Here is a 27172-nt window from a genome sequence, read left to right on the forward strand (position 1 = left end):
AGGGAGGGAGATACAGAAAGGGAGTTCACACTTTCACACCCCAGGTGACGCAGGGCTGGGCCATGCTGAAGCCAGGATCCAGGAGCTTCTTCCAGGTCTTTAGCTGGGTAACAGCAAGGATTTAGTCATTGAGCTAATGCACTGAGCCTGAGATAAAATATCTTAAATGCTAAGTTAAAATCCATGTTCCTGGGTCAGGTGTGATGGCCTGGTGGCTAGAATCCTCAGCTTGAACACACCAGGTATCCCATTGAGCGCCAGTTCTAATCTCGGCAGCCCTATTTCACATCCAGCTATCTGCCTGTGGATTGGGAAGGTAGTTGAAGACGGCCCAAAGCCTTGAGACCCTGCACCCACTTGGGAGACCTGGAAGAGGCTCTGGAATCCTGGCTTCAGATTGGCACAGATCCGGCTGTTGCAGCCACCTGGGGAATGAATCACTGGATGGAAGATCTTCCTCTGTCTTCTCTGTATAGCTGACTTTCCGATAAAAAGACAATAAAATCTATAAACAAACAAACAAACACAAAACCCTGTCCCTATGCTTATTTTTAAATTGTTTTCCAGGAATGTTCTTTAAACATTCCTTTGTGTTACTTACTGTTGCATAACAAATTATCCACAGTAATCAGCTTAGAGCAAATATTTACCACCTCACTTCTGTGCGTCAGGAACACAGGCAGTACCCACGCGCATGGTCCAGGGTCCTGCAACCACTGCAAAGCTTAATTGGGTTCACACCCTTTTCCAAGCTTACTGGGATGATTGCTGGCGGACTTCACAAGATCCTATTACAAGCTGACCAGCAGCTTTTGATAGGTTTTAGTTCCTTGCTGGCTATTGGCTCCAGACATCAGTTTTTAGCCATGTGGGCATATCTACAGGCAGTTAATGGGACAGCTTACTTCTTTGACAGCCAGAGCCCTGAGAAAGCTGAGCAGATCAGAATCGTTCTGTAACCTAACCTCTAAGTGACATACAACCTCTTTCGTTACAGACTATTGTTAGAAACCAATCACTAGTCTGGGTGAACTCCGAAGAGGGAAAGAATCATACAAAGGTGTGAACACTAGGAGGTGGGGATTATTGGGAATCCATTTTTGGCAGCTGCAAATCACAGATATGATCATGTGGTTTTTGTCCTTTATTCCAGGTCAGTAAACTATGGCCTGGGGGCCAAATCATGCCTGCCGCTTATTTTTCCACAGCCAACACATCATGAATGACTTTCACATTTTCAAATGGCTAAAATAAACTCATAGGTTGCAACATTGTGATTTGTTAGCATGAAATGGAATTCAAGTCTCAGCATCTACTGGAGCACAGCCATGCTTGTGTTACCTGCTGACTGTGGTACTCCTGTGGCTGCACCAGACCCTGGAGGATCGAGTATGTTCAATAGACTGCATGGGTCAGAAAGCTTCAATGTCCTAATCCAGGCCCATAGTAAAAGTTTACTGAGCCCTGCTTTATTCTACCAAGTATTCTAGTCTGGTATTTTATGTTAACTGACTTATAGATGTTAAACCCAATTTGTATTTCTGGGACAAACCCAGACGGGCATTTTAAAAATGTGTTTTAAAAGATTTTTTTGAAGAGTCACAGAGAGGAAAAGTGAGGAATCTTCTATCTGCTGGTTCATTTCCCAGATGGCTGCAAAGGACAGAATCAAAGCCAGGAGCTAGGAGTATCATCCAGGTCTCCCAAGGCAGGAGATCCAAGCATTTGCCCATCTTCTGTTGCTTTACCCAGGCCATCAGCAGGGGGCTGGATTGGAAGTGGTGCAGCTGAGACATGAACTGGTTACCCATTTGGGATACTGGCTTCACAGGTAGTGGCTTTACCTGAAACACCACAATTCCAACTCCTGTTTTTGAATGTTGATACATTTAGTTTATTGAAAAGGTTTTTTAAGAAAAGATTTATTTTTACTTGAGAGTTAGAGACAAGGAGAGATGGCAAAGAACAGTCTTCCATCAGTTAGTTCACTCCTCAAATGGCCACGACAGCCAGAGCTGAGTTGGTCTCTGGGAGCCAGGAGCTTCTTCAGGTTTTCCCACTTGGCTACAGGGGCCCAAGGCCCTCCACTGTTTTCCCAGGCCATAAGCAGGGAGCTTGATTGGAAATGGAGCAGCCAGGACTTGGACTGGTGACTATACAGGCTGTCAGTGAGGCTTTCACTAAAGAGACTGTATGTAAAGGCAGTACATAGCATTCCAGACACAGGGTCTGGGACTTACCCTTCCAGATCTCACAGTACTTACGCATCTGTGGTCTTCGTACATCCATTTAGATTTAGTACTTCAATGTTTCTACAGTTTTGTGCAAAGGTCCTTTACAGAAAAAGAAAGAAAAGTAAAACATTTCAAATGAAACAAGCAACATTCCAGGCCCCACCCCTCAAAAAGCTATTACTGTGTAACACTGGCTGCTGGTTCCTTTGATGTCATGATTTGGTCTTCAGCCCTGGTTCTCAGCCCAGGGTTCCTAAAGTCCTTGAAACTTTCTGAGTGATAGGTGTATTTTCACCTAAGCCTGTGTAATAAAACCTCCATGAAACACTCTTCTAGGGTCCGTGTTGTGGTAAAAAGGGCTAGGTTGCCACCTGTAGCACTGGCATCCCATGTGGCTGATGTTTTGAGACCTGGCTTCTGCGACTCTCATGCCGGCTCTCTGGCAACATGCCTTGGCCCAAGTCCTTGGGCCCTTGTGCCCTCTTGGCAGCCCTAGGAGAAACTCCTGGCTCCTGACTCAGGCTGGTCTAGCCCTACCTCTTGCCATAATTTAGGCAGTGAACCAACAAATGGAAGATCTCTCTGTGATTCTGTTTTTTTGTAATTGCTTGACAGGAGGGTGACCTGCCTCAATCCATGAGGCGTGTGCTCCTGGGTGAAAGCCTTTCAGGTCTTGCCCTAATTACCTCCAGATCTATTCGTTTGTATTATTTAATTGGCAATGAATCAAAGAAGTTTCCTGAGTTCTGTCAATCACTCCAGTAAATTGTCTAACTTGGGGTGGACATTCATGGGAACCCCTGAAGTAAAACCCAATGACCAAAATTATATGGCAACATGGGATTTCCAACTGGCATCAAAAGTAGGGGCAGTTTGGCAGAACCATGTCATTAGAAGGTGGCTAACCCTGCTGTGTCAGAAACTGGACTGCAGGGTGTCTCTTTGATATCCAGAAAATCAAAGAATTGCTTGTTGGGCAGCAGAAAATTATATACCTTTGTTATATAAATAAGTGTTAAGAATAAGAGTAGCTGAGGATGATAGAAAATGATTATAAAACACCATTTTCTGTAGTATTTAAAAAAAACAACAACCCATAAGCTAGTAGACATTGTCTCTGTGTCAACCCAAGTTAGCATTACCCTGTTTCGGGAACTGGACCTCATTTTCTCTCTGGCTCCTACCTCCAGCTTCCTGGCAATATGGATCCCAGGAGGCAGCAGTCATTCTCTCAAGTTACGGGGTTCCTGTCACCTACACGGAAGACTTGGATTGAGTTTTCAGTTTCTGTTTTCAGCCTGGTCCACTCTAGGCTGGTGTGTACATACGGGAAGTGAATAAGAGAATGCAGTGGTGCCTCTCAAAACAAACAAAAACAAAAATTAACTTGTCTTTGCTAAAGGAAGTTTATAAAACAAAGCAAAAAATCTTGCTGCAGCCTCCACAAAAACATTTATGCTGGAGATTTTGGCTCTTTTTGGAGAAGGATTTCTTGTATATTCCTGAAATTAACGCTTCCTGACTTCCTCATTTGCACCGTTAACAGTACAGGATTATAAAAACTGTCAGAACCTTTTCTGAGTGAGATAGAACTGTTCTTTATCCAAGACTAGTTAACAGTTGCTTTTACCTTAATGCATTGTCTCCTACTCCAAGACACCCACGAAGACTTAACTTTCTTAAAAAGCCCCCACATCGTTTTGAAATATTCTCCACTACACGGCCCTGCAAAAAAGTTAAATAAAAAGATAACCTTACTGCTTTCGAAGTGGATATATACTTACTCTTAATAATTTTTAAACACAGAGAAAAGGCTCCTAACTTTTTTAAAGACCTAATTTATTTAACAAGAAAATTAATTTATCTACTTGGTCTTAAATCTACGTGCATGTCCTCCCTGGTTAAACCACAAGTACAGAAGGACAACTAAACTGACTTTACATATACTCTAGACTCAATGAATTTAAAAGATTGCTGAGTGATTTTTGTAGGTCATGTTAGTATAAGCACTTAGATCCACAAAGATTAGAGAATTGTGAAAACAAAATCCAGGACAAAGCCTGTGGACACTGTTTGGAAAGCACTTTTTGGCGTTTGGTGTAGTGGTGAGGACGCTAACTAGAATGCCCACATCCCACACTGGAGTAGGGCTCAAGTTGTAGTGTTTCTTTTGATTCATGTTTCTTGCTAACACATATCCTGAGAGGCAGTGGTGATGGCCCAAGTACTTGGCTCTCTGATACCCATAGCATTGGACCAGATCGAGTTCTGGACTACTGGCTTTATGGCAGTCCAACCCTGGCTGCTGCAGTCACTTGCAGAATAAATCAGTAGACTCAAGAAATTTTTATATTTTTCTCTGCCTTTGAAATAAAACAAAATAAATTTTTAAGTAAGACAACTGAAGGTTCTTGTAAGATTTTTTTAATACCATATTACGTGGACAATCAAGTTGGAACTTATAATAATATTATCTCCTTATAAAAAAGTTAAGGACCAGAGAGTTCAAGCTGAGGTTAAGGTAACTTGCACTTAAGACATCATGTGTTTCCATTTTAGAGATGAACTGTATTAAGGGATAAAGTACAGCACTTGGTAGGGCACAAGAGTGGGGAGTGAAAAAAGACTATAAAGACAATTTAATAAAGGACTTCTTTCATTCATTCCCCACAAAAATTATCTGTAGTGTCCCAAGGACATTAAATGAAGTCTTAATTGCGAAATTTTAGTCTTACCTATCTTTTTCAATAAGACATAAGTAGGCTACAAAGTTTTTGCAACCTTAATAATTTCATCTTGGTGTGGCAATGTGGAACAACGGATAAAGCCACTGCCTGATGTGCCAGCAGCATCCTATGAACAATGGTTGGAGTCTCAGCTGCTCCACTTCTGATCCAGCTCCCTGCTAATGTACCTGGAAAAGCAGATGAGAATGCCTACATGCATACAGTGGGGCCCAAGTACTTGGGCCACTCTTTACTGCTTTCACAGGCACATCAGCAGGGAGTTGGATCAGAAATGGAGCAGCCACGACTTGAACCAGCACCCACGTAGGATGCTGGCACTGCAGGCATGGGCATAACCTACTAACCCATGGTGTCAGCCCCTGTGCCTCTATTTTTCAAAGAAGTAAATCTTAAGAGAAAAGAATCTCATTTCAAGAATACATGCAAATATCAATACCACCAAGTTGTAATTCCACGTGTTCCCCAGTAAAACATATATGAAATAATTTCCTTAAAATGAGCAGTTTACATTCCTCTACAAAATCAAACAATATCTGCTCCTAACTCAGGACCAACTAATTCTAAATATTTTTTTATTGCCTCAATGAAATGTCAGCTCATTCTCAAAAGCTGAAGGAACAGTTGGAACTTTGGAGATTCAGATGGAGTTCAGATGGACTGAAAATCATAGTTTCCCTCTTTAGGGAAAATTAGATTTACATGGTTGGGGCTGATCTCTTTCATCTGTAATTACCGGCAAGAGAAATGAGGGCACACACCACATAATTATACCTCAATATCCCTCTGGAAATCAAACAGGTCAATGCGCTGCCAGTTGCTTCCATCCAACGCCAGAACATTCCAGGCCTGTATTGAAGAAAAAGAAAAGAAATGAGCAAAAGCTGAATGAAGAGGAAAAGCCAGTAATACCAAGTCACAGTTCAACCGAATTAATGATTGAAATAGACCACAAATTATCTCAGTCCAACCGCTAACTCCTAAATTATCAGCATTCGTTTGAATCCAGATTTATTATTTTTTTTCCAATCAGATAATTTCATTACATGAGAGGGCACAGAAGCTGGTAGCTGCAAAAATTTTCAATTATGGAAGCCAGGGAAATTAGGGGTTACGATGAATATCGTAGCCAGAAAGTGTTTTCAAACTAGAAAGTTCAATTTCTAATCTCCACTCCCCTGGGTCTAAGCTCCACTCCTGCACTGGGAAAACGCTAAGAGCGAAACCAGAGCAAGGGGATGGCATGCTGAATACAGCTTGTTCAATATACATTTGGAATGCACAGGATCACTTGGCTGGACTTGAGGTTGTGGATATTTCTCTGTACTTAATGCTTTTCTTGTCAGTAGTTTGCTTGCACAGGTATGTCTGTCACTGAATCATCTTTCCCTTCAACTTGTTACAACTGATAGTTTAAGACTTGTCACACAACTGTTCAACAAGTTAACTATCCTCTAGGCCCATTACAGTGGCCTAGCGGCTAAAGTCCTCACCTTGAACGCGCCCAGGATCCCATATGGGCGCCGGTTCTAATCCCGGCAGCTCCACTTCCCTTCCAGCTCCCTGCCTATGGCCTGGGAAAGCAGTCAAGGATGGCCCAAGTCCTTGGGACCCTGCACCCGCGTGTGAGACCCAGAAGAAGTTCCTGGTTCTTGGTTTTGGATTGGTGCAGCACTGGCCGTTGTGGCTCACTTGGGGAGTGAATCATCGGATGGAAGATCTTCCTCTCTATCTCTCCTCCTCTCTGTATACCTGACTTTGTAATAAAAAATAAATAAATCTTAAAATAACACATTAAGGAGCTTCTTGGCCTACAGTGTATTTCTGATTTGGTATGACATTTCTCATTTCATTACAGTACTTTACAACAAGAAACACAGAGACTCAAAATAAAATTAGGGACAACAGGTTTCTCTTTGGAATCTACATTGAAAGCTTCAAGTACAAAAAAAAAATCCATATTTAAAACAAAAAAATCCATATTTAATGGAAAATTTGTATTGTCTTTCCTCAAACTTAATACACTTAAAGGAAGATGATCCTTGCAAATGAACACAATTCAATGTCATGAAAATCAGCCTTCCTGGGGTGAGATTCTGCAAACTACACAGATTTAGACACTGAACTAAGTATTTGTTTCGGGATGATGACCTCAACCTTAAGAGAAGACAGGAAAAAACATTCACTTGAAGGTTAATAATGACCATGTCTGGAGCACAAAGAATAAAGGAAGAAATATCACGCAATAAATCACTGGGGCCAACATTGTGATGTAACAAGTTAACCCATGGCCTACATTGCCAACATCCCATATGGATGCTGGTTTGAGACCTGGCTGCTCCATTTCTCATCCAACTCCCTGCTAACATGTCTGGGAAAGAATTGGAAAATAAAGTGTTTGGGCCCCTGCATCCATTTGGGAGAAACATAAAAAGTACCCAGGGTCTTTCTTTGGTATGTCAGGGATCCAGCCTGGTGTGGGCATTTGGGGAAAAAAACAGAGGGAAGACTTCTCTGACTATCCTGCTCTCTGTAACTCTGCATTTAAAAGAAATAGGGACGGGCTTGGTGCCTTGCCTCAGTGGTCAAATTCTCGCCCTGCAAGTGCCGGATCTCATATGGGGACCCTGGGACCCTGTACCTGTGCAACTTTGCCTTTCAAATAAAAAGAAATAAATCTTTAAAAAAATCATTAAAATCCATCTGTTGGCTCACCCTCCAAATGGCTGTAATGGGCAGAGTGAAGCTGGTCCAAAACTGGGAGCCTGGAACTTCCTCTATCCTCCCATGTGGGTACAGATGCCCAAGCCATCCTCCACTGCCTTCCTAGGCTATAAGCAGGGAGCTAGACAGGAAGTGGAACAGCTGGTCCTTGAACCAGTGCCTGTATGCGATGCCATATTGTAGGTGGGGCTACACTGGTGCACCAGGCTCAACACCCTCATTTTATTAACTACTACATATCTGCATTACAAAAGAGATTAGAAATGGTTCATAAGGCAATTTTCCCACAACTACTATATTACCAGCAGCCTATAAAATTATGATGGTTCACCATTTTGCCATAGCAATATTAACTGACAAAATATAGGTAAAGCACAATGGAAAGAAAGATTTAAGGAAGGGAATATGGTTTGCTCTACGATTATTTTCACTTTTTTTGTTCTTTTCTTTTTTTCCTTTTTTTGGGGGGGGGGGTTTATAAATTTAGCTATCATGTTGAGTTAAGGATATGGGGGAAAAATTAGACATATGAAAGCTAAATGTTGGACCCTAGTGGCTGGAGTTTTTCCCTTGCATGCACCAGGATCCCATATGGGTGCTGGTTTGTGTCCTGGTGGCCCCACTTATAATCCAGTTCCCTGCGTGTGGTTTGGGAAAGCAGTCAAGGATGGCCCAAACCCTTGGGACCCTGCACCCATGTGGGAGATCTGGAAGAAGCTCCCGGCTCATCATCAGCTCAACTTGTCACTGCAGCCACTTGGGGAGTGAATCATCAGACAGAAGATCTTTCTCTCTGTCTCTCCTCTCTGTATATCTGACTTTCCAATTAAAAAAAAGGGGGGAGGAGTAAGTTTTGGGTCAATGCCATGGTTTGATGGGCTAATCCTTTACTTCAAAGTGTCGGTATCCCATATGGGAACTGGATGCAACCTATCTGTTCCACTTCCCATTTACCTCCCTACTTCTGGCCTGAGAAAACAAGAAGACAGCCGAAAGCCTTGGGACTCTGGACCTAAGTAAAACAACTGAAAGAGGCTCCTGCCTTCAGATGGCAGCCATTTGGGAAATGAACCAGTACATGGAAAATCTTTCTCTGTCTCTCTTCTCTCTGGAAATCTGAAAATTTATGTAAAAAAACATCAATCTAAAAAAAAAAAGTTATGTGTCTGTATAAAACAAACTAAAACAGAATTTTACCACAATTTTGAGCAAAGCCTAACCTTTAATGGATGTTCATGATTTTTCATGGAAAACCTTAACCTTTGTTTATATTATGAAAACGAGTTAAGAGTTATAGATAGCATGTGTATATGTAAATATGGTACAATCTCATCACCAAGTTGGATGTGTCTGAGAATTCTACGGCTGGAATATTTATGTTTTGGAGCATAAAAAGCAAATAACACATAAAGTAAATGGTTAGTCCACCACATGCGCTATTATCATTATCATCATTAGGAAATGGTCCCTCTAAGACATGTCAATTATGCTTACCCTGGAGACTTGAGCACAGCGACACAAGGTAACAACATCCAGGAAAGAAAATATCCTATAAAGAAGAAAGAAAAACAAACTTTTTGTATGATAGTCTTTTATTTCAACCTATAAATAATTGATGTTAAAAAAATAACTGATGTTATATACATACATACACATTTACCCATAATCTTGAACAGTTTACAAGGATACTATTGCCTGCATAGAACAGTGAAATAAAGTAATTCTGTAACTGATAACATACACAGAAATGCTGTACCTAAGCTTGGATAAATTACATCAAAGGAAAATGATTGCTGATACCATTTTTTTTTTTGAAGGGAAATTTTTTCCCTAAAGTTTTTTTTTTCCCTAAAATATTTACTAAAGTCACAGTCCCGTCCTAAGTTTTTCCTAAAATTTTTCATAAGGTCCTATCAAAGAAATAGGCCAGGAGAGAGATTCCTTCTAAATAATTTTATCAAATAAAATGGATAAAAATAAGCTAATATAATAAAAAAGCTATAAAATGTTAACTCTTCATTTTAAAAAAATTGAGAAGTCAAGAGACAGACACAGATCATCTGTTAATTGGTTTATTCCCCCAAATAACAGCTGGGACTAGGCTAGACTTCCCATGTGGGTGACAGGGAAGCAAGGAAGTACTTGAGTGAACCAGCGGACGTAAGATCTACATCTCTGCCTTTGCAGGGCACACATTCTATTACTCCATGACTTTCCTGCTAAATGTTTAACACTATTTAGCAACACCTGTTACTTATTTGATGTACTTAACAATGGAGATATTTATTTGAAAAGGTAAAATTCATTTTTTTAAAGATCTACTTATTTTTATTACAAAGTCAGATATACATAGAGGACGAGAGAGAGAGAAGATGATCTTCCGTCCGAAGATTCACTCTCCAAGTGGGAGAACCCTTGACTTTTAATGTAGATTCGTATTTTCATATTGTGCTTTTGTCCTTCCCTTTTTTCTTTCCTACCTGGAATATCAAAGGAATAAGGAAGACCAGCTGAGCCTCAAATATAAACAACTTTAGACTTCAAACACTGCACATAAAAATCTTAGCATAAACTGGCCATTGCAGTACCTGGGGAGTGAATCATGGAACGCAAGATCTTCCTCTCAGTGTATCTGATTTTGCAATAAAATCAAATAATTTTTTTAATGATTTATTTTTATTATTTTGTTTATTGGAAAGGCAGATATACAGAGAGGAGAGACAGAGAGGAAGATCTTCCGTCCAATGATTCACTCCCCAAGTGAGCACAACGGCCGATACCATGCCGGTATAAGCCTCTTCCGAGTCTCCCACGCGGGTGCAGGGTCCCAAAGCTTTGGGCCGTCCTCGCCTGCTTTCCCAGGCCACAGGCAGGGAGCTGGATGGGAAGCGGGGCCGCCGGGATAGAACCGGAGCCCATATGGGATCCCGGGTGTGCAGGGCGAGGACCTTAACCACTTGCGCCACCGCGCCGGGCCCAATAAAATAAATTTTTTTTTTAAAAAATCTTAGCATAATGCTTTGAATACACTTCATTACTGCACAGAAAGGAATATTAACATTTAGAGACTGATTTCTGATAGTATCCTATCCAGGATAGCCAGTATAATTTAAAAAAAAGAAAGCAATAGTTGCATGTAGCTTGGAAAACAATACTGATATTCATATTCAATCACACCTTGTTATCCGTGGGGACCAGTTCCAGAATTTCTGACCCTCTCTCGATTCTGAAATTCAGATACTCAAGTCCTTTATAATAAATGCACAGTATTTGCATATAAATTACATAAGTCCTCCAAAATACTTCACATGTTTAGAATAAAATAGTGCTATAAAGACTGTAAAGCAGTCTTTAGTCAACAAATGCAGGTCTGAATTTTCTTCAGGGTTGCAAGTTTTTGTACACTTTTAACAAATGTAGTCTGACTGCATTCCATAATTATAGTATAAATTCTCTTGACTAAGTACATATACAACATGTAATATAAAAGCACATGTTATAGTCATTCACTGAAGTAAGTATAACACAAATCAAACTATCAGAGTCACTGCTCAGCTTAGTCAAAGAAATTGGCTGGCATATTCATAATAAATCACTGCCAAGTGGCAATTTCATGATACATATTCAAATTTATTCCGGTTGGAATGAGTTAGATTTTAAACTTCAACTTGAATCAGATTTTCATTAAACAATGCCTTAAGACAAGCCATTTATTTATTTTTATTTGAGAAAAACAGAGATTGCTTTCAGTTCAGCAGTTCACTTTCTAAACGCTGAAAGCAGCTAGGTGTCAAACCAAAGCCAGAAGCTGGGAACTAAATGCGCATCTCCCTTGTGGGTAGCAGGGATCCAAGGCCATCACCTGCTGCCTGCCGGGGTCTGTATCAACAGGAGGCTGGACCACAAGGTCAAGAAAGACTAGAATTCAGACACTCCAATACTGAACGCACATCTCCCAAGTGGCGTCTGAACCACTGGACCAAAGGCCTACTATGCATTGTTTATTTACAATGTCTATATATCTCTTGCTTGCTTACTCTTAATTTCTTTGGTGCATGTTTTCTTGGGAATTTTTTTTAAAAGATTTATTTTTATTATTTTTTTTTTATTGGAAAGGCAGATATACAGAGAGGAGAGACAGAGAGGAAGATCTTCCGTCCGATGATTCAATCCCCAAGTGAGCACAACGGCAGATGCTATGCCGATCCGAAGCCAGGAGCCTCTTCCTCCGGGTCTCCCACTCGGGTGCAGGGTCCCAAAGCTTTGGCCCGTCCTCAACTGTTTTCCCAGGCCACAGGCAGGGAGCTGGAAGGGAAGCAGAGCCGCCGGGATAGAACCGGCACCCATATGGGATCCCGGGCGTGCAAGGCAAGGACCTTAACCACTGCGCCACCACGCCGGGCCCGGGAATTATTTTTAAATACTTTCAAATCAAGAGACTGAATGTCTGCACCAATAGTTCAGGGAATATAACTAATTATTATTTGACATACTTGAAAGACTGCACATTCGAGACAGGTCAGCCCGTGCCGGAAATAGTGGAAGAGACTGGAGCTTTTATTCTAAGCTGCTCATGAAAGCCCCTGTCCTTTGGTTGAACAGCTCTAAGAAATTTCTATCGTTGATATTATCACACTGCTGGGTAGATTTGTTTTTTTTAAGGAAAGTCAGATATACAGAGAGAAAGATATACAGAGAGGAAGAGAGACAGAAAGGAAGATCTTCCTTCGAATGGTTCACTCCCCAGGTAGCTGCAATGGCCAGAGCAGAGTCAATCCAAAGCTTGGAGCCAGGAGCTCTTTCCAGGTCTCCCACACAGGAGCAGGGTCCCAAGGCTTTGGGCCATCCTGACTGCTTCCCCATGCCACAAGCAGGGAGCTGAACGGGAAGCGGGGACACTGGGATTAGAACCAGCGCCTATACGGGATCTTGGTGCATTCAAGGCAAGCTGCTAGGCAACCACATCAGGTCCCTGCTTGTTAGATTTCAATGAGGTGGTTGTGAGGGGGCACAAACATCTTCTAATATGATTTTTTTTTTTTTGGCAGGAGCAAAGCTTTACTGTCAGAGGCTCAGCTAGTCACAGGTCCTCAGCACACCAGAACTGGCCTGGCTCCTCTAAGGCCCTCTAAGGCATTCAATGTTAGTCATAGGTCCGGCGGCGTGGCCTAAAGGCTAAAGTCCTCGCCTTGAACGCACCAGGATCCCATATGGGCGCCGGTTCTGGCCCAGGCAGCTCCACTTCCCTTCCAGCTCCCTGCTTGTGGCCTGGGAAGGCAGTCGAGGACGGCCCAAAGCTTTGGGACCCTGAACCCATGTGGGGTGCCCGGAAGAAGTTCCTGGATCCTGGCTTTGGATCGGCATAGCATCGGCCGTTGTGCTCACTTGGGGAGTGAATCATCGGACGGAAGATCTTCCTCTCTGTATATCTGCCTTTCCAATAAATAAATAAATATTTAAATAATAATAATAATAATGTTAGTCATCCCTCGACCAGGATGGACAACACAGGTCCCCCTTTGAGCCTGGTGGTCCTGAAGGGCCTGATCCCATGAAGTCAGGTGCTTCAGAGGTAGACAGGGGTCAGGGGAACTCCCCGATGCAGAGGGAGTTAAGGTCACACAGAAGAGGGAGAAGGAATTGGGGTCTAGTGGGGTAGGAGGTGGGGCAGCTGGTCTGGTCCATCACACTGAGGAGTCTGGTACAGCCCTGGGGGTAGCCGAGTGCAGGCCAGGCCAGCGCCCAACCTCTGTGGCAGCGGAGGACCCTGCAGTACGGGGATGTGAGAAGGTTTGCAGTCTGGCTGTGTGTCCAACCAGCCCCATGACGAGGTCCTAGAGGGTTCTGGGGCATCGAGAGGCACCCCCATGGCAAGGCATGGGCTGCCTTTGTTGGAGGAACTGGACAGAGCTTACCTGCGGGCCCCCATCAGCCCGTTGGCTATCTGGCCTGAGTCCCCCACTAGGCCACACTTGTTGCCACTACCACCAGAATCCAAATCCCTGGATCCCTGGATCAATATGACCCTTCTTAAAATTTAGTTGAGGGGCAGGCACTACGATGCAGTGGGTTAAGTTGCCACTTGGGAGACCTGCATCCCATATACTATAGTGCCTGGGATGGAGTCTGCCTCCTTTGCCATCCAGCTTGCTGCTAATGTGCACTATGAGAGGCAAAGGTAATGGCTCAGCCCGGGAGTTGTTTCAAGACACTCCAATATGGGATATTGGTACCCCAGGCTATGTCTTACCAGCTGTGCACATGCCCATCTGGTTTTTATTTTAGATAAAGGAAAACCAAGAACAGAAAAGCCCAGATAATCAATCACTGCGTCCACCTTAAAGTTCAGAAGGTTCTTCTCCTATCTACTTACATAAAAATTATAATTGAACTCCCCCAAGAGTTGTAAAATAATAAAAAAATTCACAATCTAAGTACTAATCTTTCTGAAACTGTATTTTGTAGGTTCATGCAGTCTGATGAGTTCATTTCACTATTTTTTTTTTAATTTCACTTTTTATAGTTACCAGTATCACTTAACAAGAAATCTTTGGCAAAGAAGTCACTTCACATTGACTCTTGGAACAAAAATAGCAACACTGTCTTATAAACACTGACATTCATTTTATAAGAATTATCCCCAGACAAGGGCACATGATCCTGCTCTGAAGAAACATATTCTCAATTTTACATTATGCAAACAGCGCATTCCAGCCTGCTAAATCATTAATTATAATATCTGTTTGAAAAGGAAAAAAAGGCCAATCAGTAAGTAAGTTAAACTTAAAAGGAAACACTTGCTTAATTCACTGGTCATCTGGTTCTAACAAAGCTCTTTCACTGTGCACTAACACATGCTAGATCAAATGCTGCAACATGCAACTTAAAAATCTGTCCAAACTTAATACTATGTAATCACTAAACTGTAGAGCTAACAGATACAGCAGATATACACACAAACTAAAGACACAGAAAAACAGAGCAACAAAATAATGACAGTAACAAAACAAATCACAGAATGAAGTGTTTAACAGTTCATACTACAAATGGAAAAGAAAGAAAAGCCCTTTTATTTACTCAAAATGGAAACAAATCCAAATAGAAACTCTAATAAATTACAGTGAAAACTGATGCTAAAATTAAGAGACAAAAATGAGTAAAAGAACATCCACATAACTGCAAATATACTAATTACAAACAGAAAAATCACTTTACATTGTTTACATGAAAGATATACTAACTGATTAAAATTAACATTACATGTATGTTCTGTTACAGTAAATGGAAAAGGTTACAAGACTATTTGTACAGTTCACTTGCCAAAATATATACCTGATTTTAATTATGAGAATGTGTGAGACAAAAGACAAAGCTAAATTGAACAAGATTCTATGAAATTGACAGCCATATTGAATAAAAGTATTAAGATTATGAAAGACAAAGGAAAGACTAAGGAACCTGCCCAGATTAGCACCCTGAGTCAGAACAAAGCTTACTAGTGTGACAGTTAAGGAATCTGAATGAGGTTTGTAGATTTACTGATAGGCGTTATGACAGCAAAAATCTCCTGATCCTGGTAACTGTAGTGTTGTTGGTTGAGATGCCAACATGTAAGTAACTTTTGTTTAAGTATGACAGTTTCAAACTGAATGTAAAAGGAAAATGCAAAAAATAAAAGTAATATTTTCTTCTTCTTAAGATTATTTTTAGGGCCCAGCGCAGTGGCGTAGTGGTTAAGGTGCTCGCCTTGCACGCCCGGGATACCATATGGGCACCGGTTCTATCCCGGCGGCCCCGCTTCCCTTCCAGCTCCCTGCCTGCGGCCCGGGAAAGCAGTCAAGGAAGGCCCAAAGCTTTGGGACCCTGCACCCGAGTGGGAGACCCGGAAGAGCTCCTGGCTCCTGGCTTCGGATTGGCACAGCATAGGCCGTTGTGCTCACTTGGGGATTGAATCATCGGACGGAAGATCTTCCTCCCTGTCTCTCCTCTCTGTATATCCGCCTTTCCAATGAGAAAATAATAATAGAAATAAATCTTAAAAAAAAAAAAAAAAAGAAATACAACACTGAAAAAACATAAGTCAAGTAGATCTGTTAGATGTACATAAAACACATACTTCAATAATTTTTCAAATAAAGGCTGTAATCTTTCCATACCATTTTTCAGTCTCTATAACATTCTGTATAGGGACAGTTTGATATTAAGCATGGGAAGTCATAATTGTAGATCCCAGAATCACTATTTAAAGCACTTAATATAAGATGGAAAAAAAAAAAGACATCACATTGTACACAAGAATGAAACAATGAGAAAACTGGTCAACACAGTTATATATATTACTACTTAAACTTGAAAGTAACTTTCACAACTATACAACATATAGTAAGACTGACAAAAGAATCAATAAATTTGGGGGTAGGTGGGAAGGGAAGAGCCCCTATGCTTCTAAATCTATATTGTGAAATACATGAAATTAACTTGCTTTCTAAATAAAAAGCAACTCAAAAAGCCTTAGTCAAAAAGAAGAAAAAGGAGAAATTTGTGAATATACAATTAATAACAATGACAGTAACATTTAATTTGCCAAAAAAAAGTCGATGTAAGTAAGGATAATCAGAAACTAAAGACAATATTTCTTATATAAAATGATGGGATCAGACATCATGGATGATATAATTTTTACTTGTGAACTATGTTAATGTTATATAGCATAGAAAACCTAAAATTCATTCTGAAGGATGAGACTATTCTGGAATTAAACTGAAACAAATGATGCACCAAAGTGATCATATAACATTAACTATTTTAAAAGAACCACTCCTAGTAAATCTTGAACCCAGTATGCTAACATTATTCTCTATGGATATGAGTTTATAAAAACAGTATTACATACAAAGAAACATTAGGGCCTGACCTGGTGGCTACAGTGGCTAAAGTCCTCGCCTTACATGTGCTAGAATCCCATATGGTCACCAGTTTATATCTCAACTGCTCCACTTTCCTTCCACTCCCTGCTTGTGGCCTGGGAAAACAGTAGAGGATGGCCCAAAGCCTTGGGACCTAACACCCACTTGGGAGAACTGGAAAAAGCTCCTGGCTTCAGCTCAGCTCAGCTCCGGCTATTGTGGCCACTTGGGGAGTAAACCAGCGGTTGGAAGATTTTTTTCTCTCTCTCTTGTTTTCTCTGTATATTTGCTTTTCCAATAAAAAATTAATAAATCTTTAAATAAATATATATAGAACATAAAATTTTCCACTTTAATTATCTTTACATACATATTTCAATGGAATCAACTCCCATTGTTGTCTAATTGAGTATGGCTGTTATAGATCAATACACTGTAGTTGATATTTTATACATTGCAGGGTAGTGTAAAAGAAGAAATATGATATTATTCCACAGGCTTCTCACCATGAAATCCCAGCAATAAATACATGAATTGAAGGCATAAAAAACAGACATAAGGTTAAGAATGCAAATAAAAGACGATAAACATTGGGGATGGGGGTAGGGATCCCAGCCTATACGAAATTGTACCATGTAATTCAGAATTCAAAATTAAAATATATTTTAAAAAAGACTATGTACACTTACGAAAAGTAAAGACAATTCTAAAAATTTTCAAGTGAACAAATATGATGCACATGTACAAAAACAAACATAAATTCAATATTCAGACTTACCGTAATAGTAGTTCTTTGGGAAGTTTTTTATTGATTACAGCCTCATCACTATTTGAGAACATCTGCAAAAAAAAAAAAAAATCATGTGTTAGTGTTACTTAATATAGTATTATAGTTTAAACATAACTTTCTAAAGTAAGAGCTAAAAAAATTGTATTATAAATCAAATTTCGGGCCCAGCGCGGTGGCGCAAGTGGTTAAAGGTCCTCGCCTTGCACGCCCGGGATCCCATATGGGTGCCGGTTCTAATCCCGGCAGCCCCGCTTCCCTTCCAGCTCCCTGCCTGTGGCCTGGGAAAGCAGTCGAGGACGGCCCAAAGCTTTGGGAACCTGTACCCACATGGGAGACCCGGAAGAGGCTCCTGGCTTCAGATCGGCATAGTATCGGCCCGTTGCGCTCACTTGGGGAGTGAATCATCGGACGGAAGATCTTCCTCTCTGTCTCTTCTCTCTGTATATCTGCCTTTCCAATGAAAAAATAATAAATATAAATCAAATTTCTACTGTGCTGGGCCTTCAAAGTTGTGATTTAGGAGACTCTTGGACTAGAAAATGATGTCTAAGTCATTGAACATTCCTTTTATTTAGAGAAAAACAATTAACGGCAGTCAGAAGAATAAGAATGAGGCAGATACTGTTTCATGTACTTGAATTAATGTTTTTAAACCATCCCTACTTTCTTCATTTTACAGGATAAGGAAATGTGGTACTGCTCAAGATCACATGACTATCTGGGGCTCACAGACTAGACACCCACTATGACCCAGAGCCAAGCTGGATCCCCTAACTCCTGGGGTTAATGGGTTCAGCACCCATCACACAGATGGACCCAAGGACATGGGCCAGGAGACCCAGGGCCAAACTGGATCCCTGACCCCTGAGGCTTATGGGTCAATGAGCCCACCTAGGAGAACTGGTCCTCCTCAGTGTAGGGGTTGGAGTGTTGGATGGCAGACTATGGTGCACATGAAGAACATGGTAGCTCATTGAGGCACCTGTATATATTTTCCTGCCCTTTCAGACTGCCCATAAGTAATGTACTTCACCAACTGCATTAATGAGCATGCCTTAGAGATGCAAATTCTAATTAGCCACACTTAAACCTATAGAATTAGACACTGGGATTGGGGAGGAAAGAAGGACTATTTGTATTCTATTTATTTAAGAGGCCAGCAGACACAACTCTCATCCAATGGTTCATTCTCCCAAATTTCCAGTATGGTCCAATCAGGCCAGGCTAGAGGCTGGAAAGAAGGAATTTGGCCCAAGTGTCCCACATGGCAGCAAGAACCCAATCACCGGAGGCATCACCACTGTGGATCTGGGTCTGCATTAACATGAAGCTGGAGGTAAGAGCCAGAGCCAAGTATTGAACCCAGGTCCTCTAATGCAGATCTTGCATGGCATCTTGAATGCCTACCCTCAAATGTCTGTCTGCCCCAGTATTTGTATTGTTAAGATTCTCCCCCAGGGTATACAGATACATCCTAAAGAACTAATGAGCCAGAAAAAGTAAAGAGAGAATCTCAAGACTCAAGAAATACATAACTGGAATATTTTATTATCATTTAAATAACCTGGCATTGGAGCTTATAAAGCAATCCTAGAAGCAGACACACAATTGCATGTGGATTTTTTTCTAGGAAACCCAAATGGTTTCCACTCCTGTTTGTGATATTATTTGTAAAACAAATGTTGCACAAAAGCCACAGAATATATCTGCAGCAAAATCCAAATTTTTCATTTCTCACTCAAAAAGTCAAAAAAACTTAGATCAGGTCTATACTGAATCACAATAAATTTTTGCAAGATTTTACATACTTTATTTATAAAGGAAGTGAATGTTGAAATTTAAACTTATTAGACAATCAGGTTTTATGTTAAGAGATATGATACAATTACAACGAAGTAGTTGGGGGTAAAGTGTGAGTGCATCTCAACTACTCTTCTCATTTCAAGGAAAAGCATCACCTAAACAAGCAGGCGAATACTGGACAACCATGCTAATTTCTTAGGTTTTCTAGAAAGCTAAGTGATTTAGTCTGCTGTCCATTCACATAATTATTGATGTAAAAATTTTGATGCAAAGGGGTAGACAGAACAAAGAAAATAAATACTTGCTCAACAGCAACCCCTGCTGCTTTAAGTTACTAACTCCTAAAAAGAAAAAGATCTGACCTACTGTTAAATACTTTAATAAATACATTAATGTAAATACATTAAATTGCAGAAATATCAATATCAATTGATATTAAATATATTAAATATTACTAGGTTTATACAACATGTCACAGAATTCCCCACTTTCATGATTATGGTTAAGTAAAAAGTCTTTGATTTCCTTGCAGCTTAATATGACTCGGTAAATATATCCTGGCTAATGAAACAGAAGAAAAAGTAATGTGTGTAATTTCGTAAGTGTCTTCAAGGACAGTGTGTCACTTCTTTATTCTGTCCTCAATTCTGCTGCTTAGAATGCAGTTAGGATAACAGCAACTCCATTTTACACTATAAAGTCTAAAGCAACAGGGTTTTTTTTAAAAGGTTATTTATTTTTGTTTTTATGTATTTTTATTGGGAAAGTAGATTTGCAGAGAGGAAAGACAGAACCACTGGTTCACTTTACAAGTGGATGCAATGTCGGGGGGGGGGGGGGGAGTCAATCCGTAGCCAGGGGCCAGGAACTTCTTCCAGGTCTCCCAAGGCCATTCTTAACTGCTTTGCCAGGCCATAAGCAGGGGCTGGATGGGAAGTAGAGCAGCTGAGACATAAACTGGTGCCTATAATGGATCCCAACACTTACAAGGTGAGGATTTAATGACTGAGCCACAATGTTGGCCCTACAGTAGCTTTTGTATTTTCTCTAGTAGAATTCTCCCAATTGAGCCATCACCCTGGACCTGATGGTCATAGTTTTAAAACAGAGAAAATGGCATCTTGATATAGTGAGTTAAGCTTCCACCTGGAAACCAGAAGAGGATAGTTCAAATGTTTGAGCCCCTGAACCATCATGGGAGATGATCTGAATGGAATTCCAAGTTCTTGTCCAGCACCAGCTGATGCAGGGTACAGGAGGTGGGGGTGGGGGAGAGAACAGACTTGCAGAATGAAGATCACTCATTTTCTCTGTAACTCTACCTTCCAAATAAATGAATCTGGGGCACTTTGGCATAATAGATTAATCCTCCACCTGCCAGTGCAGGTGTCCCTATGGGCATAGGTTAATGCCTGGCTGCTCAACTTCCCAATCCAACTTCCTGCTTATGGTCTGAGAAAACAGTGGAGGATAACCAAAGACCATGGGCCCATCCAGCCTCATGGGACAGTTGGAAGAATTGCTTGGCTCACAGCTTTGCACTGACTCAGCTGTGGCCATTGTAAACATCTCTCTTTAAGTCTGACTTTCTAACTAAAACAAATAAATAAATCTATATCAAAAAAGATCATCAGAAAAGTTAAAGCTATCTGCAGATGACTGAAGAAAAACCATACCAGATTAAAACTGTTTACACTGGACTCCACCTACTGTGGGACGCTAACCCTGGCCAAAGGAAAACCACAATACACACAGTCCAACCTTGGGGTGCTAGTATCATGACTATGCTTCTTCAGCTGCTGGTGCTCACACAGTGGACAGTATGCCTAGATGCCCTGGAGGATATGACAGCCAGCTCATCTAAGCCAGCAGATGTCATCATGTCCCTTACCAGAGGATGGGAAGCAGAACAGGTTGGACAACATTCCTGGCCAAGCAGCTATGTCTGGGTCTGTAGATGTACCAAAGTAGGCTTGGTCAGCCAACAGACTTTGGATACAATTTCTCAACTCTATGCAACAAAACCAACATTTCAGAACTAACAAAATTACTCAAGGAACACCCTCAGAATACATTGGGGTCTCTCAGATGTCATCCAATGGCTGTCCCAATCCCAAATTGCAGATAATGCTTGACAGCAAGTAGTGGTCTCTCTCCTTCCTCCCTTGTGGACAAAGAAGAGGAAAAAAGAACTGATACATTCGTCCCACTAACCTTCCTCCACACAAAGTCTCCCCACCCTAATTGGAGGCCCACATGGGCAAGCATCCCTCTCAACTATGTAAATAATATCAAAATAAAAAATTTTGAAAAACCTAATATATCTTGTTAGCATTTTCAGTAAAAGATTCATTTATCTGAAAGTCAACAATTACGAAAGAGAGAGAAAATGATTTTCCATCTGCTGGTTTATTCCCTAGATAGCTGAAACAGCCAGGACTGAGCCAGGAGGAAGTCAATAGCCAGGAACTTCCTGAGCCTCCCACATGTGCAGCAGGGTCCCAAATATGTGGGTCACCTTCTTCTGCTTTTCACAGGGAGCTAGACATGAAGTAGAAGAGCCAGCAAATGAACTGGCACTTGTATGCTGGTAAACAGGTAGTGACTTTCCCACTATTCCACAACTTCAGCCTGCCCCTCCCTCCTTTTAAACAATTTTGTGGAATACAAAATGGTGCAAAGTATAATTCCTGGTATACTTAATGATGTACAGTATAAACAACTAGAGGAAAACTGAAATTAAAAAAAAACTGAAGGACCATTTGCTCCTTTATAGACGGTTGCTTTTGTCCATGTTATATTTTCCTCTGGTACACAACTATGCTGAAATTTGTTTTCAAAAGAAACAGATAAATATCCACTAGACATGTTACTGATCACGTGTAGTGAGTCCTAACTTCCTTCACTCAACTTGACTGTTTCTTCTAGTAGGATGCCCCAAAACTCAGCAAACCAGTTCTGCGCTGGTGTGGTATCCATTCTAAGATTATTAACTCTAGCAGGAAAGAAAGCTTGTCGGTTCCATTCATTATAATTCAGTCAGCAATTGACACAGTGTCTGGAAATTGCTGAATCAATGTTATTTATCTTTTAGGGATCTGGAAGTACTGTAATCCCTCTTTTTGACGGTAAACTCCCAGCAGGCTTCTCTTGCTTTTTTACTTTATACCTCTACAGTACAGTGACTTGCAAAACAAAAACAGAAACATTTAATAAATGTCACTCACTTAGCAAATAACATGCAATCAGCACTGCAAGAAACAGAATAAGTATCATCACAACAAATAACAAAACTGACACATTTGAAGAAACAAGGGATGATACCACACTGTATTTCTTGTGTTTTTTAAAAACCAATAAATCCTAAGCCTTCATTGTATACTTTTATTTTTATATAGTATTTAACTAACATTATAACTTTAACATATAAACCTGATCATTTAAATATTTAGCCCATTAACATTTAATTACTGATTTAGCTGGACATCTCTCTCATTCCATTTGTTTTTTCCAAACATTCAGGTTTTTTGTTTTTTTAGTTTATTTATTTTTATTGGAAGGTCAGATACACAGAGAGGAAGATCTTCTGTTCGATGGTTCACTCCCCAAGTGACCACAATGGCTAGAGCTGAGCCAACCCAAAGACAGGAGCCCAGAAGTTCTTCTGTGTCTCCCATGCGGGTGCAGGGAGCTAGATGCAAAGTGGGGCAGCAAGGATTAGAACTGACGCCCATATGGAATCCCAGCGCACTCAAGGCTAGGACTTTAGCCTCTAGGCTATTGTGCCAGGCGCAACATTTACAGTTTCTAACGATATATTTATGTATTTGAAAATTCAGAGATACAGAGAAAGAGAGGGGAAAAAAAAACAGAAACAGATCTTCCATCCACTGATTTTTTTCCCCAAATTGCCACAAATACTCAGGACTCTTCCAAGTCTCCTATGTGGATATAAAGGCCCAAGCACTTGAGTCATTTTCCACTGCTTTTCCCAGGACATTAGCAGGGAACTGGATTTGAAGTAGAGCAGCTGGGACACAAATCATAGATCACGTGGGATGCTGGCATTGCAAGCAGTGACTTTACCTGCACAATATCAGTCCCAATAATTATTTATTTGTTAAGCAGAATTACATAAAAAATGTGAGAAAGAGAATGCCAATCTGCTGGTTCATGCTCCAAACGACCACAAGGCCTAAAGCTGGACCAAGTCATTCTGAGGAACAGTACATCCTCATTTCCCATGGACTCTCATGTGGGTGTAGGGACCCAAGTACCTGTGCCACAGACTCAAGCACTTCTGCTATCCTCCACTGCTTTTCCAGGCATATTAGCAGGGAGATGGATTAAAAAAATGGAGTAACAGGACTCGAACTGAAGCCCACATGGAATGCCAGTGATGCAAGTAGAGGTTTATCTCAATTTGCCAAAATAACAACCTGTTTGTTTTCTGTTTGTCTCCAGTTTAACTCTACTGCTCTTTGGCTGTCTTCTGATGCTACACACACATACACACATAGTGAATATTCAGCTTTGGTTCCCAGTTCCTGAGAGAATTAAATCTTCCTGTAATCTTGGCGCTCTTATGGGGCTGTTCACAGGTGTTCTTGTTTTCTTCGTCACTGACTGATGATGGGTTGTGATTTCACCCCTCCATGAAGGGACTGCCATGTGATTTGCTCTGGCTACTGAAATGATCTGACACTTGGATGCTTCACCGTCTCTTTCTCCTGTCTTGGTTACCAGCTCAGCCGTCCACGAACTGGCTGCTTAACCATGACTCTGCAGTGAGGATGACAATGGTATGGAAGGGAGCTTCCAGCTGACCATGAGCATCGTGAACAGAAAATGCATCTTAAATAAGTTTTTTTAAATGTGTTTCTTTTGGTTCTTTTCTAGAAATAGTATATAGTATATAGCTTAATTTGTTACAACCTAGTTCAGAACAATGATAATTAAATCACTGTAAAAGAGAAACTTTGCTCCAGTAGAATTTCATTTCTTCCTTTCTCCTTTATTATGTTACACATTGATCTCATAAACACAAAATTAGTGTGCTATTATCTTGTGAAAATGTTTTAGCTCAGTTAAGATAGTAAGAGACGTTGTGGAATTTCCTCATATATGTGGAGAAATTTATTACAGGAATTGGTTCACAGAAAGCAATAGTGTAATTTATATTGAGTTTGAAGGTCTAATAACCAGGGTGGCGACAGGGTAGCTAAACGTATGAGAACCAGGAACTCATATCCAAGGGCAGAGATGGATGTCCCTGATCAATGAGAAAGAATTATTCCTTTCCTCTGCTTTTTTGCTCTACAGAGCAGTTCTTCCTTACCTAGTCTACTGATCTGAATGCTAGCCTGCCACACAAACGCCCTCATAGAGATAACACAAAGTAATGCTTTACCAGTTATCTGGGCACTCCTTAACTCTCCTCAGGTTGACACATAAAATTAACTCTCACAGTTGATAGCTGGGCATTACTTAAAATTACCTTTATGAAGCCAGACATGGTAGCCTAGTGACTGAAGTCTTCTCCGTGCATACACCAGGAACCCATATGGGTGCAGGTTTGTATGCTGGTTGCTCCACTCCCATCCAGCTCCCTGCTGTAGCCTGGGAAAGCAGTGAAGGATGGCTCAAAGCAGTGGGACACTGTATCCACATGGGAGACCAAGAAAAAGCTTGTGGCTTCAAATCAGCTCAGCTCTGGCCATTGCGGCCATTACAAGAGTGAAATCAGTGGATGGAAAATCTTGCTCTCCGTAAATCTGACTTTCCAATAAAAAAAATAAAATAAAATAAAAAAATTACCTTGGGCCCAGCATGATAGCCGAGTAGCTAAAGGCCTCGCCTTGCACGCCTAAGTTCCCATGTGGGCAACAGTTTGTATTCTGGCTGCTCCACTTCCCATCAAGCTCCCTACTTGTGGCCTGGGAAAGTAGTGGAGGATCCCTCAAAGTCTTGGGATCCTGCACCCACGTGGGAGACCTGGAAGAGGCTCCCGGCTCCTGGTTTTGGAACATCCCAGCTTTGGCCATTGCATCTCCTTGGGGAGTGAACCAGTGGATGGAAGATCTTCACTCTGTAAATATGACTTTCCAATAAAATAAATAAATCTTAAAAAAAAAAAAAACTACGCTTATGAGGCATTCATGTAAGAGAACAAAACATTTTGAAGTACATAACTGAGTGGTAGTGAGTGCATTCACATTGGTGTGCAACCACCACCGTCCACGGTCGCGGAACATCCTGTCATCCAGTAAGGAATCAATCCCAACCCTATCATTTGCCATGTTCCTGGACTACTACTAATCTGTATTCTGTGTATGGTTTTCCCTAGTGTGGATGAGTCACATAAATGAGTCATTCAATGTATGATCTTTTATGGCTAGCTTATTTCTCTCTACAAGTTTGTTTTTTTAAATCCATTTATTACAAAGGTAGAGTGACAAGAGAAGGGAGAGAGAGAGAGAGAAAGAAATCCAATTTCCAACAGCTGGTTCACTGCCCAAGTTGTTGATCCAAAGTAAAGCAGCAAGCCAGAAACTCCACAAGGGTTTTTCCTGTGGGTGGCAGGGATCCAGGGACTTAGCCCATCCCCCACCACCTTCCTAGGCACATTAGAGGAAGCTGGACAGAAAGTAGAACAGCTGGAACTTCAAGTGGAGCTCCTATATGGGATGTCAGTCACAGTGATGGCTTAAATAGCACTGACCACTTATTTCTCTCTTTTATTTTAAGATTTATTTATTTTTATTGCAAAGGTGGATAGACAGACAAGAGGAGAGACAGAGAGGAAGATCTGCAATCTGAAGGTTTACTTCCCAAGCAGCCGCAAAGGCTGGTGCTTAACCAATCTGAAGACAGGAGCCAGGAGTTCTTCCAGGTCTTCCACGCAGGTGCAGGGTTCCAAGGCTTTGACTGCTTTCCCAGGCCGCAAGCAGGGAGCTGGATGGGAAATGGGACTGCTGGGATTAGAACTGGTGTCCATCTGGGATCCTGGCACCTGCAAGGCAAGGGCCTTAACCGCTATCCTATTGCGCCAGGCCCCACTTATTTCTTTATCCTTAATTGCAAAGTCAGATATATGAAGAGGAGAGACAGAGAGGAAGATCTTCTGTCCAATGGTTCACTCCCCAAGTGACCACAACGGCTGGAGCTGTGCTGATCTGAAGCCAAGACCCAGAAACTCTTCTGTGTCTCCCACGCAGGTGCAGGGTCCTAAGGCTTTGGGCTGTCCTCAACTGCTTTTCCAGGCCGCAAGCAGGAAGCTGGATGGGAAGCAGGGCTGCTAGGATCAGAACCGGCGGCCATATGGGATCCTAGCATGTGGAAGGCAAGAATTTTAGCTGCTAAACCACTGCACTGGGCCCTTATGTCTCTTTTGTAATGTTTTTGATGGTCACATACTTTACACTGTGTCTTAGCACTTCATTTCTTTTTACTGCTGTGTAATATTCCACTATTTGTATTTGTACATAGAGTATTTTAATTTCAAAACAAATTGTATATTTGTACAAGTATTTTCATGAATACCTGTTTTCAATTCATTTGGTATAGATAAGATCTAAGAATAGAATTACTGGGTTGATTTTTTTTTGAAAGTTAAAATTAGAGAACAATCTCCCACCTGCTGGTTCACTTCTGAAGTAGATACAACAGCCAGGACTGGACCAGGCTGAAGCCAGGGACCAAGAGCTTCTTCCAGGTCTCCCAAACAAGTTCAGGGCATCCTATATGGGGGCCAATTCGTATTCTGGCTGCTTCACTTCCCATCCAGCTCCCTGCATGTGGCCTGAGAAAGTAGTACTGGACAGCCAAAAGCCTCGTGGGAGACTTGGAAGAGGCTCCCAGCTTCTGCCTTCAGACTGGCTCAGATCTGGCTTTGCAGCCACCTGAAGAGTGAACCAGTGAATGGAAGATCTTTTTCTTTCCTCCTCTCTGTAAATCTGTCAAAAAAAAAAA

The 27172-nt window shown here is 41.2% G+C and overlaps 1 protein-coding gene across 4 annotated transcripts in view; it reads right to left on the bottom strand.

Annotated features, from left to right (window-relative positions):
* Positions 1-27172, bottom strand: part of FBXL20 (F-box and leucine rich repeat protein 20) — a 65167-nt gene that overhangs the window by 20275 nt on the left and 17720 nt on the right. For 3 of the 4 annotated variants that reach the window (XM_041001393.1, XM_041001394.1, XM_041001395.1), the window contains exons 2-6: positions 17387-17448; positions 9197-9251; positions 5753-5827; positions 3865-3959; positions 2265-2333 (exon numbers count right to left, since the gene is read on the bottom strand). In XM_041001393.1, coding sequence (XP_040857327.1) covers positions 2265-2333; positions 3865-3959; positions 5753-5827; positions 9197-9251; positions 17387-17448 — 356 coding nt within the window. The remainder of the gene's footprint in view (positions 1-2264; positions 2334-3864; positions 3960-5752; positions 5828-9196; positions 9252-17386; positions 17449-27172) is intronic. The other variant, XM_041001397.1, reaches the window with a different exon arrangement.

Source organism: Ochotona curzoniae, unplaced genomic scaffold, assembly GCF_017591425.1.
Source record: "Ochotona curzoniae isolate NIBS_2020 unplaced genomic scaffold, NIBS_Ocur_1.0 scaffold_2453, whole genome shotgun sequence".
In the NCBI taxonomy this organism is placed as follows: domain Eukaryota; kingdom Metazoa; phylum Chordata; class Mammalia; order Lagomorpha; family Ochotonidae; genus Ochotona; species Ochotona curzoniae.